Genomic DNA, 14,804 nt, shown 5'->3' on the forward strand with positions numbered 1-14,804 from the left:
ACAATGGGCAGCCCTGGCATGATTACAACATGCACTGTAAACAAGTTTGACTTAGTGCCAATATTGCGGACTCCCATGATCCCCCTCAGTAACTTCTTCTTCCGGCTCTCAACGAAGGCGGTCGCATTTCTACTCTCTCCTGATTCTTCCCTCTCCCATATCTCTCCTGCTTCTCTTGTCTTGTTCGGTCCTGTCTCAACTTCAGTGCCTCTCTCTGCATTGCTTTCAAACTAAATCATGGAATTGACCTGCATTCCTGCTCTCCTGGCAACGGCCTTGGCCACTGTTCCACTACCTGGGTGAAAAACACTGCTCTTCCTGGTCCATTCAGATTCCATGTCCACAACCTCTCTCTGTATGTGATAAAAATTCTCTTCAAGGTGTGAGTTAAAGACCTCGTGGATAGGGGCCTCCACCAGACATTCCCAGTTCACCCTGGCTATTAATTTGGGCTTACCAGGTCTGTACAGCAGTCTCCCCTCCAACGGATCCAACTTGCCACCAGGTGGTGATCGGTTGACAGCTCTGCCCTTCTCTTCTCCAAAGTGTCCAACACATACAGCCGCAGGTCTGATGACCTTTGGCATAAGGTGGCCTGGTACCAGGTACACTTATGAGCCACCTTATGCTCGAATATGGTGTTTGTAATGGAGCATCTATGGCTACCACAGAAGTCCAAAAATAAGACATCACTCAGATTCAGATGAGGGAGGCTGTTCCCCCCAATCACACCTCTGCAGGTCACTCCATCATTGCCAACATGGGCATTAAAGTCAGTAGAAGAACAATTGAATCCACAGGTGACATCCCCTCCATGACGCCACCCAGAGACTCCAAGAAGGCCGGGCAATCTGAACTGCTGTTTGGTGCATACGCACAAACAACAATCAGAACCTTCCCTCCTGTGACTTAAAAAAATAAAACAAGAACTGAAGAGAGTCCAACATTCATGGTATGAAAGCAGATCCAGCTCAACTCAAAAACCTGTTAGCTGTTTTTTCTTAATCTGCAGTTTTACTGATTTCATGTCATCTCAGGCCTTCCTTTAATCCTGCTGAAATGTAGTTGTTCTGATAGTCAGTTTAAGGCCAGAAGAACAAAAGTTCACTTAGGGACAGGAGTCTCCTACAGGCTGAAAAGATCATTTTGCAGAAAAGTCTCTACAATACAGAGTTAGTTATCATTTTTTTGTGTAAACACTGTCTTTATACTGACTTTTTGTGGCATACACACTGACTGAAAGCTCTTACCTGTAGACACAGTTGACAAAGTCACTGATAATTGTGAATTCATATTAAAATGATTCTCACATTCATGTTTATAAAAGGCCAAAGAAAACCTCATCCCAACCACTGCACCAAGTTTGGCTACATCTGCACAGTTCTCACTGCTTTTGTACCTTTCCCCTCCTGCTATCTTGCCCCCCCACCCCCACCCCCACAGCACTAATAAGATCAGCATTTTTGAGAGCTTCTCTAAACAAATTACGCTTCCCCATGGGATCAAGCAGGAAGTGAAACTCTATCTGTTGAACAGCTCAGTTAGACAGTAAGATATTCTACTCCTGGTGGCCAAGGGAACATTGGAGAGACACCTATGATTAAAAAGAGTTCCTTTCTCACATTTCATATGTACATTTTTCATTTACATTGTACTATTTCATAAAGTCTTCAACTCACCAACTACTCCCGAGTCATAAAGGCCCAAATTTATGCTATTTTGTTTGGGTAAAGAAATTATTCCACTGAAGTCCAATATCAGTTGTAATGGATGTTCCATTTAAAATCTTTTTCTTTTATGTGACACACAGAAAACCTTCCAAAGGGCAGTTATTTCATCAGAGGACTATAAAGCTCATTATATTATTGAAACATGACTGAATAAACTATTGTGTGCATAAGGTGCCAGAAAACATTAAAAAAAAAATTATCGCTATTATTCCCGAGAGCGGGCTGCAAGGTGGTGTGACGTTCACATCAATGACGTTCTGAGAGATATGCTGAACAAATATGTGTTCGTCTACTTGGACGACTTCTTGATCTTCTCCCGGTTCAAGGAGGAACATTTTCATCGTGTCCAGACTCCAAAGGCTGCTGGAGGTCTCTGTTCGTGTAGGCTAAGTAGTGCGCGTTGTGTAGCAAACTAAAGTGTGGAATGTAATACGAACTTAAGACTTTAAATGACTCCAACATTCTTTTGTGGAATGGTCAGTGTGGAAATACCAGATGGGGGATTTCTACATCAAGGAAGACAAATTTACACCAACCTTTGGCCCATGAAAGCATTTTGGGGGAGTTTCTCAGTCCCTCTTTCCAAAGACCTGTGTCATAAACTTGGGTGGATACATTAATGACTTAGTGCTGACTAAGCTGATCAAACAACGAACCCTCTCAGGAGAGTATTGGAGAAAACCAGCCCAGGACACTTCTGACCTTATCTGGATCAATTTAAACAAATGGTGACAGTTGCCCAGACTCTGACCCAAACCAGTAGCAGATGCCTCATGGAACCTTTAAAATAACCTCACCCAGATTCACTTTCAGCTGAATCTTCAATCACAAGCTGCATTTTAAAACCTTTTTCACGATCGTACGTGGAAGAATACCGAAGAAGTTGTTACTTTGGAAAATGACTAACCAGCTTATGGAGCCACATTGCCCCCCAGTGTTCCGTAGTACTGAATAGTTTAACCCAAAACGAAGTCAACACCTTTTATATGACATTTGACATTAATATGAAGTAATGCAACTGTTAACCAATGTTTCCTGCTGTTTCTTCTTGTATTCCATGTTTAACACAGGAAGATTGGTTAATTATTCATACGTCATATAACTTTACAGATATCCATCTGAATTTTGAGACTCATAATCATTATGTGATGTTATGTTATGTTCTTTTTGATGTCTTTATATCATAAGTCTTTCTTATATTTTTAACCATTATATCTTAACAAGTTGTGGTGTTTTAGAATCCTCTAGACGAATGTTTATGAGACGGAGGAATGAAGGAATCGAGCTGCTTTGTGGCAATTCTAACATTGGGAACCGAGAACTGTTGGCAGTGAAGCTAGGTTGGAAGAGTGGCCCCACTGATTGTAGGAGGGGACTAAATCACCCTTTCTGGTCAGGACTGACCACAAGAACCTGGAGTATATCAGCCAAGAGACTGAACTCCCACTATGCCTGGTGGTCGCTATTCTTCACCAGGTTCAGCTTCTCTCTCCTATCAGCCGGGCTCCTGCAATGTCAAACAAGATGCCCTTTCTCGCCAGTTCGTGGCAGGGGAAGAGACCGCCCCTAACCCTGACACCATCCTCCCTGCTCCCCGTCTGTTGGCCGCTCTCACCTGGGTGGTGAAGGAGCGGGTAAAGGCTACACTGGAGGATTAACCAGGTCCCAGTTCCTGTCCCCATGGCGTCCTGTTTGTTTCTCAGAGCTTGAGGTCTTACATCCTGCAGTGGGCCCACGACTCCCAGCTCACTTGTCACCCAGGTATTCAGCACACCAAAGAGGTCCTGCAACGACGGTTCTGGTGGCCCACCTTCGAGGAGGACACTAGAGGTTTTGTCAATTCATGCCCAATAAGGCTCCCTGTCAGGCCCCTGCCGGTTACCTGAAACCTCTGCCTGTGCCACGTCAGCCCTGGTCCCATTTATCATTGGACTTTGCGACCGGACTGCCACTGTCAAGTCAGGCAAAGAGACTGCTGAATTAGTTCTGCAGCACGTGTATGGGCTTCACAGCCTCCCATCAGGGGCGACCATAAGCCTGTCCTGTGGTTTCTATCCCCAGTCCAATGGCCAGTCGGAGAGGATGAATCAAGAAATGGAGACAGCGCTCCATTCGTTATTGAGAAGATTGTCAACCCTGTAGCGGTTAGACTCAAGCTGACCCGCGCCATGCAGATCCACCCAACCTTCCATGTCACAAAGGTCAAGCCAGTTTGAGAGAGCCTGTTGAAGCCTGTTTCTCAGTCAGATAAAAAAAGATGAGCTCGGAACCATTAAGAAGATGCTTGTCTCAGAAAACAGATAAGGAGGGGTGATTAACAATAGATGGTGCAATCCTGGACAGCATCTCTGCACCCCAGATGTTGAAATGTTAGCTGCGTTACCTGCTGACGCTGTGTGTGACATTATCAGCTAAGTTGTTCCCAAGCTACAAAAACAACACCCCAATCCATTCATGGTGACCTCTGAAGATTTCAACCTCACCTCTCTCTCTCTCTCTCTGCGACACTTCAACTTTCTGAATGTTTGTCTGCTGATTTTTATCTTATTCTGTTATCTATCTATAACATCAAACTAATTCATACTGTATCAATATAATTTCCCTGTTTGGGGAAGTATGCACTGAAGTATAAAGATGAACAAGTATAAAGTATTGTATGTATGAACTGAACTGAATTGAATCTCAGTGGTTATTCTGTATCTCTTCGTGGTTACTTTCTGGTCCTCTGTAGACATTCTACAAGACTTTTTAGGTAATTTTGCCAGTTTTCAGCTCTTTGTAGTCATTTGGAGTATTACTGTTGTTGTGTCTTTTTTATAGTTATCTTGCATCACTTTATAGTCATTTTTGGTACTCTTTGTTCTTTGAGTTCATGTCATGTCTCTTTATAATCCTTTAATTAACTTTTCATCTATTATTTTGTCATTATTTTAAGCTTTACACGGTGAACCCCACTTTTAAGAACATCACAACGGCACCCCATGACTTGAAACACAACACAATTATTAACTATTAAAGTGTAACTGTGTTGAGCTATCATAATAAACATGCTCTATTGGTTAAAAATAAAGTACCATGATTTGTCTACATTTTCTTCTACTGCGACTGTAAGCTAAGAGCAGTGAGCTTGAAGATAATTAACTTTCTATGTCAGTCTCTATGAGGATCAGATGAAATACTGTATATTTACCTGAGGCGCAAACTGATGCTGCCTCAGGTGTTCTCACTCCAGTTGCAGTAGACGGCCAATCTTTTTATTTCACACTAGTTTAATGTATCCCCAAAAATTTTTTCCATTACTTTAAATAACTATGTTTGGCTAATTCCTTCCCTTTGGATGTTTATTATGGCCATCATCATTTCTATGATTTCATGACAAGTGACCCAAGCTCTCTCTTCCTTGTGACCTTTTATATTCGGGGTGCGTGGGCAGAAGATCTCAGTACAGAGATTTCAGATAAGTTATGGGTGAGAACTTCACCTGGGATTAAAGACGACTCTATAGACAGTAGGCTCCAACTTAACCAGTTCAAAGTTGTTCACAGTTTGTACTTTTCTAAATCTAACTTCAACTAAATGTCCCCCTCTGTCTCTGCCAACTGTAGTAAGTGAAAGTCAAGGGAGGGGACACTGGGTCACCTCTTCAGGGTTTCTCCGGGACTTTTTGGGGTGATGATTTCTTTTTTTACTTGCACAGCATCATCTATGGTCAGAAGTTATCTCCTGACATGCTTCCTGACATAATTGGTTGTTCTGATCACTAATTAACCTCCCCACTACACCAATCACTTATAGTTAGTATGGTAGCTGGCAGAAAGATTACACTGAGAGAGTGGAAATCGGGTTCCTCACCTTACTTCAGTGTTTCTCAATTCCGGTCCTCATGACCCACTGCCCTGCATGTTTTTGATGTTTCCCTCCTCCACCACACCTGATTCAAATGATCAGCTCGTCATCAAGCTCTGCAGTGGCCTGATAAGGAGCCATTCATTTGAATCAGGTGTGGTGGAGGAGGGAAACATCGAACACTGCCTTACTTTAAGTCTCTTGTTTTTACACAGAGGAAGTTTGGTACACACTCTGACTCTAATTCTCAGTCTTTAGGAATGGTCTTTAGGAACCCCTAACCCTAACCCTAACCCTAACCCTTTATTGAACATATCAGATAATAATGTTTCACTAAACTCTCTGTATTGCAATTCATGCTATATTGCTGCCTGTTCACGAAGAGACTTCCCTCTACATTACTTTTATGGACTAATTATCTGCTGTATTGCCTGTGGCCATCAGGTTAGCTTCTGAGCAGACTTGCATTTATCTAGTAAAACCTTTTTCATCTGTGTACTAGCAGTTCACTTGTGCTTTTTTTCCAGTTTTCTTTTGTTTTGTCCTTTTTGCTTTTATTTAGGTTAAAATCTTCAATGAATACAATGAATATATATATAAAAAAAAGGACTCATTGTGAACAACAGTAAAATGTTTACCCCATCCTATCTCAGAACTAAAAGCTGTTTCCATAGCAACCCTGACATAATTGTCGGCTGCTCTCTCACCCATTATTTATAAAACAGAAGTGACTGCTCATCAATGCAGATGGTGTTTTCTTTTTCTCATGTCATCTTGTTCCTTGTGTTCTTGGTGGTCACAATTATGTTACATTCTACTTTATTTTACATGGATGAATAGAACAAGGTGAGCGAGTACAAACACACTGTAAGCACCAATTCCATTCATGCACTCGAATGTCACTTTCAAAATCCAGTCTAGACACTAACACTGATTACACTGCTTTTGTTCCTGCCACCTGTGGTATGAAACAGAAATGACTAATTTTGCTTCATGAAGAGATTATAAATTATTCACAGAGGCCAAAAATAGTCTGCATGGAGGTGAGGTAGCAATTTGTAATATCTGCATTTAAGTATCTTGTACTTAAAGTTACATGTACATTTGGTTAAATAACCAGCTTGTGTGGTAGTGATGTCTTGCTACTGTCAATTACTTTTTGGTCACTCACTCACTTTTTCTAATGTAAAAACAACCAAACCGATACAGTCAATACTGTATGCACTAGTGATTTATCACATTTGGTATCAGTGCAAGTTAATATTTTCCAGACAAAAACTGACCTTGATAAAAAAATTGACTTGAAATTAGCTTAAAATAAGGCTGAAATTAGAAGTATCACATGCAGTTTTGTGTCTATGACAACCAGCCCCGGAAGTTTACATCTACATCTGTCCCAATTTCCCCACTAAACTTTTGGATTTAACAGCTCATCATTTTATCCCATTGACCTGAGAAATTCTCTTCCAACTAGTACACAATTCATTGAGTTACAAGCTCATAGCATATTTGTTAGCACCCCATTCTAATAAATTTAAGTGAAGTTTGTGCCAGATTATATTTTGTTTGCACAAGAATAGGACAGATGGATGGCCAGAAAACATAATATTTCCCACCACTATTGTCAGAGCAGAGCTGGGGTGTAACAGGATGACGAAACAATGTTTCATGACTCATGATTCATCACTCATTGATGTTGAGTTGCTTTCGATCAATTAAAACAATTGGATTAGATTATGTTTGAACTGTTTTCACAGGGGTGCCGGACTCCAGCTATATGAGAAGAATAGGTTTAACATTGTATGGTTGGCTTGTCTTCCCAGCCAAACCAACCATACACGACAGCATCTGCATCCAAACTGAATCCCTATCTCTTGCTCCATCAAAGGTTGCTAGAAACTTGGGTGTCATGATTGATGACCAACTAACCTTCAAAGAACACGTTACCTCGGTTGCCCGTTCGTGCCGCTTTGCATTACTAAACATAAGAAAGATCAGACCATACCTAACCCTGTCACAGTCTGCCCTGTCTCAGTTTATGTCATGTCAGTTTATGTTTAATCATGTTATGTTCTAGTCATGTTTTTCCCTTTTTTCACGTTCAGTTCACTCAAGTCACCTGCTTCATTGCTCACAGCTGCACCTCATTCACTGATCACTCCCTTCACAGTATTTAGCTTCCCGGTTTCCTTTCAGTCACTGCAGAATCCTCACTATCCCTTCATGCCACGCCACAGAAAGATAAGTTTGGTTCCTGCCTTGTTAGGGGTCTTGCAGCGAAGCTGCAGACACCTATTGTTTTAGCTGGTTTTCCTATTATTATTTATCTACTTTCCGCTGCAATTGAAGTCTATGGCAGCCCCATTAACGCAATGGTAAAAAGTTGTGAAATTTGGCCCATATTTTTAGGACCATCCCATTAGCAAACTCAACAATTTCGTGCCCAAATTCTAAACTCTCTAGCGCCACCAACATGTCAAAGTTTGAAGCACATTCAGCTAAATAACTTTTGACTCGTTTGTCCGAATTTCAAAAACAAGGTATCGTTGGAATCCTTGGATCATGACGAGTCCAACGTCAGACGTCATTTTCCGTCTGACTGTAGAAAACCTTCAAAAGGATTCTTCGGTCACACATTTTGACCGATTCTCATGAAAATTGGCACAGAGTATCTTTGGACCAATCCGCACAAAAACTAGGAAGCGGATTTTTCAATTTCAACTTTGTTCACCCATTATAACCAATCAAAGTTGGCGGCGACAACGCCAAAATAGACGTGAGGCCATATCTCAGCAGCCAGTTGGTCTTTTGACATCAAACGTGTAACACAGACTCAAGACTCGTTATCTAAGAGGCCCAAGAATTTTGGTGACGTTTAACCTATAGGGGGCGCTATATTTAGCAAAAATGCATTTTTGCTCATATCTTTTGACCCGTTTGTCCAAATTTCACAAATGAAGTACCCTTGGAATCCCTGGATATGTAAGAGGTCAACACACCCTATGACGTCATTCGCGCCATCTTGGATTTTCCGCCAAAAAAGCTTCAAAACGCATTACAGGTCACCCAGATTGTCTGATTTCCACAGGACTTGACAGATAGAATCTTCAGACCAAGCCTCACAAGAGCTATTATGTGGAATTTTTTAATTCACTTCCGTTTACCCGTAGCAGCCAATCAAACTCAGCGATGACGCGCCAAACAGGACGTGAGGCCGTATCTCGGCAACCGTATGATCTATTGACATCAAACGTATAGCACAGACTCATGATCAAGGCTTTAACAGCCCCAAGAAGTCTGGTGCACTTCCACCCAGAGGGGGCGCTATAAGTAGCAAAAATGCATTTTGCTTATAGCTTTGGAGCCGTAGGTTCAAATTGGACAAATGAGGTACCGTTGGAATCCCTGGATGAAGTCATACACCAAACTTGGTGTATGGACTCATGATGCCTTCCTGAGCAGCCATAGGCTTACCTTCTATTCTGCTAGACCCCGCCATCGCTGCTTGCAGCTATATTTAATATAGCCACAGTATTTATTCATAGTGTTGTTTTTCCATAGCCTTGTTTTGTTAATGTTAAGTATTTTTGAATCCGGCTCTGCCACGCCCTCTGTTTTGCCTTGCTCCCTATTTTTGAATAAACCTTGTTTTTTTAATCGAAAGAAGCTGCATCTGGGTCCTATCTCACCACCAGTCCCTGACAAACCCAACATGCCACCCAACTCCTGGTGCAGGCCATGGTCATCTCCCGCCTTGACTACTGCAATGCTCTCCTAACTGGTCTCCCAGCCTGTACTATGAAATCTCTGCAGATGGTCCAGAACGCGGCGGCCCGTCTGGTCTTCAATCAGCCTAAAAGAACACATGTCACCCCTCTGTTCATTGAACTCCACTGGCTACCCTTAGCCGCCCGCATCAAATTCAAGTCACTGATGTTAGCCTACAAAGTGCTTAATGGAACGGCTCCCATCTACTTGAATGCTCTTGCAAAGGCTTATGTCACAACTGGGTCCCTCCGTTGGTCCCAGGATTGTCGTCTAGCAGCTCCTACACCACGCCTAAGACAATCCAAACTCTGTTCATGTGTCGTCCCACGATGGTGGAATGACCTACCGAGCGCTACCAGAACAGGGGCGTCCCTGTCTATCTTCAAGAAGCTCCTGAAAACCCAGCTCTTCAGAGAGCATCTCCTATCCCAGCACTTACCTTGTACTTCCCTACCCCCTCTATCTCTGCACTTTATCTTTCTGCACTTCCTTCTATGCCTGCACCCTATCTCTACTCTGTCCCCTCTGACAGAGTCGGACTCCTGGGTTCCTTCTATGTAGCTTATTGTTAGCTTTTTATAAAGCTGTTATATCTTCATTTGTAAGTAGCTTTGGATAAAAGTGTCTGATAAATACATACACACATACTACAAATATAAACATTCTAAAGCAGGTGAAGAACGAGCATCCAACATGACTAAACAAACTATCAGGCAAACCATCACAACTCATCACACCTAGCGAAGAGAAATAACTACAGAGGACATTCTTGTTATGAGAATAAGAAATTCAAGTTTTTTTTTTCATATAATAGCTGACTGGTTTAGTAGCTCACAGCTTTTACATCAGTTTGTGCACACAGATATTTAGTTACCTTAAAGCCCCAGAACTGGTTTGTGTGATGTACATGTTTTTATTCAGCCTAAATTTACAACTGCTAAACTTTTGCTACTGCAAAGTTTGACTGTTTCTTCAGACGATGATACTTACAGAACTAGGGCTGGAGTGCCGACGTAGTTTAGGTGACTCTTTGCTGGTAGATGAGCTCTTAGCGTTAATGCAAGCATTGTTCTCGGAGTGGACCCTCTTCACTTGGCTGGCGGGCTTCTCGAACGGGTCAAAGCCGCTCTGCGTGCGCTGAACTCTCACCTTCTTGTCCTCAGGGATGGTGTCCAGGGGTTTGATGACAGAGTCCGTTCCCTGGCAGCCTCGTGTGGACATCTTTGTGACACATATCTGTCAAAAAGAGAAATGGCAGAGGAGAAGAAAGGAGGTGAAGATTAAAATAAGTAATAAAGAAAAAAAGTCCATCTGTTATTACCAGTGTTCAGCCAAAAACTGATTGTATCCCCAGATTCCAAATCCCCCCTGCTTTTCAACTCTTTGTCAGCCTGGGTTTCCTCCCTCCGTGCAGAACTTTACTGCAGCCTCTCTGCTAGGATTAGTCTTTTTTATCTGTCTCCATTGACTTTGCAGCATACTCTTTCACACATCTACACAACCATATCATTGTACATACAGTACATGCTAGATATTATCTCCGACATGCCTCTCCGGAAACCTCACTGTCTCTATATTCTAATCACTAAGCACCTTTGCAGTGGCTCCTCCACCGTGGACTGTGTGTGTTGGACATAAAAGACCCAGGTAGCATGACATGTTTTGCTCCCTTGAGATGAAATATTTAAGCCTGGGCTCCCCAGAAGGAACAACTTCTAATTACTGTAATACATGAGGAGGAGTCATCTTGCAGATCCGTCGCTTCTTCTTTAACATGCACCTGGTGTCAGTGGACACAATGAGACATTTCTGACTATACAGGTTCCTTAAAAGCACAAACCACTGATGAAGACATTGATTCTAATTGTAATGATGATGATTACTGTTGATTCTCATAGTATGAAGTAAACAAAAATATAGAGCCAGTTTGGGATTTTAAGACACCACAGATTAGTTAAAAAACAAGTCCAGAGTTCAACATAAGAGGAATGTGGAACAAGTCAGTTCTACTTTTCTGACTAATTTCTTAATTGTGATTATTTTCTGTGAACTCAAGGCCCATAGTTGTGGGGATATAACAAGTTTTATGTTCAATGACTGCAAGAAGGAACCACCTGAATTAAAAATGGTGGGTGATTTGCCTCTACAATAATCTACACTTATTATGTAGATTTATTAGCTACCCTTATAATTCCTCCATTGCCCCCAAGGATTTTGTTGATTTGCAGTTTGAAGATTTGGTCAAGAAAACAGGTCAAGAAAACAAAGGCAGGACCTGTGAGACTTGAGGAGACATCACGGTCTCATGTAGGAGTTGCTGCAACTGAATATTGTGAGCGTTTAATATTTCGAAGCAGTTGACAGGGAAAGAGTTGTTGAGTGAGCCATCAGAGAGGAGCTACAACCAATGATAGTGCAACAGATAGGGTCAGGGGACACAACTGGGTGGACCTTGAAGAAGAAAAGAAACTAATATACAATAAACATGACAGAGAGCACGGTGAGGAAACAACAGACTACATGCATTCTACGTGCGCTATACTATTAGTCGAGCACATTTAATTTGAAAGTAAACGTGCCCGAGCCACCTGGCACTTGGTTTCGGTATGTTAAACTAAACTAAGTGCTGTTTTGTATGTAATAGTACCTTGAACTGATATCTCAGCAATTGAAATAAACAAAAAATATATAGTTCTTAGTCTTGCTCCAAGGAAATGGAAAAAATGCAAAGAAACATGTTTGTATCATTGCATAACGTCCTGTACACAAAATGCAGGTTTGGGCTGTCCCAGATGACAAATGTGAAAGAATTGTGTGGATATCCTGAACTGAACTGAATAAAACTTTAATAATCCCAAAATAGGAATTATATTTCTAACCACTGATGGTGGGTAAAAGGTTACATCTACATCAGACAACGAGGGAGATTCAAAGACCAAACTTGTAATGTTTTTTTAAACCAAACAGCCAGAGATGTGTCACAAATTCAGCTACTAATGCTTACCTCTTCTATATATACATGTATATACCTGTGAGAATATACCTGTGAGTATATATACACATATACATATATATTAATCTGCACTGCAGAACTTTCATCCAACCAATTTTCCGATGACATGGAAGAAGAGCAGAGTTAGAAAGTATAAAATGGGGAAAAAATACACAGGCGAGATATGCCGGAAGAATAAAAAGAAATTACTTTGGAAGCATGCACAGAAATGAGGCAATAACACTGTCATAAACTTGCATATTCAGAGTGTAGACAGTGACAGTTGTCATTATACTTAATGAGGATGTCTGAGAAGGATGTGTTCAAAAAGGCTGATGTTCCAAGAACTCTGTGTCAGAGAATCACTGGAGCAGAAGGGACATGACAGTAAAAAAAAGGCACCATGGTCTGATTGAACGGGGACAACAAGTTTCCAACATCCTGAGGGATGGCACCGACTGTCTTACCACATTTTATAAATTAACCAATGACACAGCGCAAGTTCAGTCAATTTTGCTTTGATGTAACCACACAACAGGAGCAAAGACTTTCAGTCAGCAGTGGACACGATGTGGAACCAGCATCTGTCATGGAGAACAGCTATTGATTTTCAGTAAATTGCACTCATACATATTAACTTTAAGCAAATATATAATTCCATACTTTCCAGTTAATTATTCAATTGTTTACTTTCTTTTTTAACTAACTGTGTCAATAAGGCACAAAGAGAATTATGAGAGGTTTCTCTTTAACAATTTCTGAAATCTATTTTTCTCTGACCAACAGTCAAATGCACTAAGATATTTGGAACACTACATTCAGGTCATGTACGTAAAGAAAAATGATTACTCTCATGATATTTCTGTCAGTTATTTAGTTTGCCACTTTTGCTACAGTTTCGGTTAAAAAAATTATTTAGTTTAGTAGTAAATGTTTACACTGCTTCTAGTTTGGTAAAAGATGTGAACATCTCTTCCACCAGTAAACAAAGCACGATCAGGCACATGACATTGCTCTAAGTGCATTGGGTTTTCTAGAGGTTTCTGTTTTATTTTGTTTTTTCCTTCCTTTTGGTCTTGTGTTAAGTGCTGCTTATTCAGTAACAGTCTTTGTGCTGACATTTGTGTTTGAAATATGACAATTATGATACAACCCTATGGAGATGAGAAACACTACTGCATTCTGCAGACTCATGCCAACAGTTAAAACATCACTCTGCACATATCAGCTATCAAGAACAAGATTTATTTCCTACCCTATATTTATTTTCCCAAATCCACTAGAACAAACAACATTAATAAGATGATCTCTACATCTGAGTGTAACATTATACCAAAGGCACTGGAATTAATGTTTTTCCACCAAGCTTTGGTTCAAGCTGTCTGCTAAACTTTGAAGACTGGCTAGAGGGGCCCCGCAAGGTGGTTCAACACTTGGTAGATGAAGTAAAACTTTTTCTTATTGAACTGGCTTTTCACGGTTATTGTAACATTAAACAAGAGGAGAACCAAACACAAACAAGACTCAAGAATGGAAGAAAGAGATTGCTTTCTCCATCATAACGATTATGTGACAGCTGACTGCAGAGGGAATGAGCAAAAATCAAAGTCAGCTTTATTGTCAATTCTGCAATACATACGCATGCATATTTGGAATTGGAATTTCATGGCTTTCAGTCTCCCTAACAACACAGTAAAAGCAAAACAGTAAACACTGAATAAAAAAATAACTCTTGATATAAGAAAATAAAAAAAATTAAAAGAAGTATAAGGAAAAAAAGGTTGAGGTTGAAGTCAATAGTTGAGGTCCAGAGGGGGGGCAACAGGAGCAGTGCAGGGAGGGAGTTGACTCAACAAAGAACTTTTCACTTGAAAGACCTACAAAAATCTTTTGAAGTAATTGTTTTGGTTTTACAGAAAACAAGAAAACTTGGTTCAGTCATACTCACACTGACCACTGCAGTTGGTGGTCAGCCTTGTGATGATAGTCACTGATCTATCAAACATTTCCACATAGTGCAGCCATTTTCAGCTGAAAGAAAAAAAATCTACACTTGTGCACTCTGGTGCACACCACCATTCGTGGCTAAAGAGGAGTTAGAACACTAGAAAAGGATTTAAAGAGGAACTCTGGTGTTTTTAAACCTAGACCTTATTTCTGGCATGAAATACATTTATTTACTCACCAAGAACAGTTCGGCTGATGGGACAAATAATGCCTTATTTACAGGCTGCATCGTCCCTGCCCCGTTCACTCCGTTATATGGATATGTGCTGATTGCAAGTTATCTAAATAGCTCCCGAAGGATGCCGACTTTCGCCAAACTGTTCTCAGTGAGTAGATTGATGTATTTCATGTCAGAAATAAGGTCTAGGTTTGAAAATAACGGAGTTCCCCTTTAAAGGATATTAATGACTAGATGCAGAACTGTTAGGTAGCTAGAGACATGAGTTGGAATGATGATTAAT

At 40.9% G+C, this 14,804-nt stretch overlaps 1 protein-coding gene across 2 annotated transcripts in view; it reads right to left on the reverse strand.

The window, feature by feature from the left end:
* cdk14 (cyclin dependent kinase 14) overlaps positions 1–14,804 on the reverse strand; it is a 228,156-nt gene that overhangs the window by 155,890 nt on the left and 57,462 nt on the right. For both annotated transcript variants that reach the window (XM_072395031.1, XM_072395032.1), the window contains one exon: positions 10,335–10,580. In XM_072395031.1, coding sequence (XP_072251132.1) covers positions 10,335–10,580 — 246 coding nt within the window. The remainder of the gene's footprint in view (positions 1–10,334; positions 10,581–14,804) is intronic.

Source organism: Leuresthes tenuis, unplaced genomic scaffold, assembly GCF_036924035.1.
Source record: "Leuresthes tenuis unplaced genomic scaffold, fLeuTen1.0.hap1 SCAF_10, whole genome shotgun sequence".
Taxonomy (NCBI): domain Eukaryota; kingdom Metazoa; phylum Chordata; class Actinopteri; order Atheriniformes; family Atherinopsidae; genus Leuresthes; species Leuresthes tenuis.